The sequence below is a fragment of the Triturus cristatus genome, chromosome 3_2 (genome assembly GCF_964204655.1).
Source record: "Triturus cristatus chromosome 3_2, aTriCri1.1, whole genome shotgun sequence".
NCBI lineage: Eukaryota > Metazoa > Chordata > Amphibia > Caudata > Salamandridae > Triturus > Triturus cristatus.
In genome coordinates, this window is record NC_140584.1 from 1,218,883,640 (window position 1) to 1,218,887,120 (window position 3,481).

General features: G+C 46.4%; 1 gene segment (V, D, J or C); it reads left to right on the forward strand.

Moving 5' to 3' along the window:
• The first annotated feature begins 217 nt into the window (after window positions 1-217).
• Window positions 218-3,158, forward strand: LOC146859499 (T cell receptor alpha variable 3-like). The segment is given in 2 exon segments: window positions 218-313; window positions 1,110-3,158. Coding segments are annotated over 2 exon segments (480 nt in total).
• Window positions 3,159-3,481: the final 323 nt, after the last annotated feature.

Below are 3,481 nucleotides of genomic sequence, written 5' to 3' on the forward strand. Positions count from 1 at the left end.
TAGCCCCGCCCCTCCCCCTCTGACCCCACCCCCACCGGTGCGGGCCTCGGCCACAAACCACACTGTAAATTTGGCCCTCGAGAGAAAGTTTGTGAGTACCCATGCATTACACCTTCTCTTGCTGGTGGCTGAGTGGGCGGGCTGTGACGTCAGCAGGAAGTCAGCAGCTGGCACCCCTGGGCATGATGCCAGGGAGGGGCTGAGCTCACTCAGACTCAGTGCAGGCAGCGGATGCACCAGTTGAGATCTCAGCGCCGTCCTGCAGAGATGTCTTCTCCTCTGCAGTACATGGCCCTCCTGCTCCTGGTGACAGGTGTGTAACAGGTTCTAGTGTGTGTAACATGTTCTATTGTGTTTATTGCACCTAGGACGTCAGGTGTGTAATATGTTCCATTGTGTGTAACATGTTCTACTGTGTGTAACATGTTCTATTAACATGTTCTATTGTGTGTGACATGTTCTACTGTGTGTAACATGTTCTATTGTGTTTATTTTACATGGGGCATCAGGTGTGTATCATGTTCTATTGTGTGTATCATGTTCTATTGTGTGTAACATGCTCTGGTGTGTTTATTTACCTGATATCCTGCACCGCTGCTGTGAGTCCATCTGCAGCTGAAAATAAGAGTTCTCAGAGGTTTCTACATAGTCTGGTGGGTAATGCGCCTGCTGCAGGGATGCCCTGGCAGGCTCCTTTGTGCTCATCTGTGCCGAGAGCAGGTGCCCGCGCATTATTATAAATACTGTGGTGGGATAATCTGTCTGCCATGAAGTCAGGTTTTAAACAGTCTCAGGTGGTTTAAATGAACAGATTTATGGTGGTAAATTACATTTCATTTGTAATCTGCAGCCACCATGTGATGTTTGTTGTACAAAATTATTACTAATTTAAATATACAAATGGAGATGTAAATAAGAATCCCTTTGGACCTCAAATGACCATGAATATTGACAACCATTTAAGGGTCCTTCGAGTCTCTAAATGAACAATGTGTTGAAAGGTTTTATCTTTGTTTTGTTCTTTCTGTGTTTGTCTCCCCGATAACAGCCCGGGCATTAATGCATAATACGTCCTTCTCTGTTTTTACACTTTTAACTCTTTGTTTCAGGTAAAAGTGGGGCGCAGTCGGTGTCTCAGTCCCCAGAGAAGCTGTCGGTGTTGGAGGGGCGCCCCCTGTTCATAAACTGCACCTATGAAACTTCGGGGTTCCCCTATCTCTTCTGGTACTTCCAGCCCCCGGGTGAAGCCCCCCGACTCCTGCTGCAGGACCTCGGGGAGAAGGAGCAGAGGGGCTTCAGTGCCCCCCACAATAAGACAATGAAGTCCTTTCACCTGCGGAAGGAGAGCAGTGAAGTGGGGGATTCAGGGCTGTACCTGTGCGCCTTGAGGGACACAGTGTGTAATGAGGCGCTGGGAGCTGCACAGAAACCAGGAAACGCACCGCCCTTCACTGTGAGCTCCTGTGACACCAGCCTTCCCTCTGGGCTCACAGAAACAACGTGCTGACACATAAAGTGACCTCTGTCACACACCACAAGTATAGTGACGTCACTGCGAGTTCTGTAACCACATCAAGGAATGAGGGAAAAGGCTACATAAGCTGGTGGGACTCAGACGAGACTTGGAATAGACTATTCCAGTACTGAGGGTGTTTTATTCTAAATAATACCTGGTAACACCATCACCCTTCCGAAAACATGGTTAAATCCTTGCTGTCTTGCTCTCTCATGTGAAAAATATAGTATTTCTGCAAACAGGAAGAATAAAAGCAGAATCTGCTGTACAAAACTAAACACACTGAAAAAAGCATTTAATCCTCGTGTTGCAAAAAAGATGTCAGAATTGGTTTAACATAAACCAGAATAATAAATTCTGGCTCAGAATGTGCAGAAATCTGCAGATACATTTAATATTTCTCTTATCACTCAAACAGCAAAATTCTAAATGTTGTCATACATCTCCTTCCAGCTGATCACTGTTCATTTTAGAAAAACAGAACAGCTTAATGAAAAGCCAGTACTACTTATTCTTGTTTACCTGTAATTATGGCCCCTGTCCTGCCTCTCACCTTGGATGCTGGCTCTGTCATAATTCAAATATAACTCATTACATTTGAAGTGATAAACTATTTTCTTAGTACAGGTAACAATAGATGTCACAACTGATTGAAAAAGGAATCTATAGACATTGCAGGCCCTCAATAGTATCTTTTGTTCAAGAGACATCAGTGCTCCCAGCTAAGACGGCTTCTTGCAAACTACAGCTGTGAAGCAAAAATATGATTTGTGCAGAATTTTGTGTTTTTAAAAAGCACTTAATTGCTCCTAAATTGTCTGTTTTCAGTTCCCCGCTCTTTTTCAGTTACATTGGTGAAGTAATTTAACATTAACACCCAGAATGACCTATGTATTTTGTATTTTTACACATTCACTTGATAGAGCGCCCACACTCCCCCTGGGAAGGCATCTTGGCGCTGTGGATCGGTGAACACACTGATGCTGGGGACTCCTTTCAATGCACAGCAGGTCTTGGACAGTGCTGTGATGCAGAGCAGGCCTGCTGGGCAGAGGCTGCCCCTTGGTTCAGAGCCCTGAACAGTGACACATCTGACCCCACCCCAGCCCCGCAGCTCTCTCCACAGAAGGAGCCGCCAGCAGGGTCTGAGGGCACACTCCTGCCTGGAGTGTGAGGCTGGGAGGGGAGCTGAGATGCGATGGACTCTGTATCCAGAGGGGCTTGTGCACCAGACACCCCCATTCAAAGGAGGGATTAAATGGCTGAAATATGTGGTAATCATTTTACCGCATGTGTACCTCACCGCAGACTCAGAGCTATGCGGTAATCCTGCCTCTGCTGTAGGGATGAGGCTGTCTGCAAGGTACAGATTTCTAGTTTTAAGACGCGACAAGATCAGTAGCATCAGGGCCGCCTTGTCCCTCTGACTGCGGCTTTTGGAGGTGTTAGGACCAGAAATATGGACCTCTCTGCTGAGGATGGAAAACCAAGACCCCGTGACTGAGTTTCAGTGAAACAGTGAAGCTTCCTGGTTTAATGTCAAGCTTTGCTTCCTGGTGATTGCTGTTTTTATATTTTTCTTTTGTTTATCTCCTTGGCTTTTACGCACTATAACTGGCTAATAAATTTGTATTCAAACATGGCGCGGGGCCTATAATTCTCTAGTGTGCTCTATGTAAATAAATACAAAATAAATAAACAGTCTGTGAAGTCACAGAGCCCGGTGCATTAGTGACAATCTCACCACCAGGAATGGTCCACGCCAGTTAGAGGCTGAGGAGATCCAGATGCAAACACATGTGGAAGACACAGGGACATCTCCATGTCCTCAGAGTCCATGCAGGGTCCCACAGGGTCCATGCAGGACCCTCATTCCTACCTTTCCATGAAAGAGGCAGGGTCCATGCAGGCCCTCATTCCTATCTTTCCATGAAGGAGGCAGGGTCCATGCAGGCCCTCATTCCT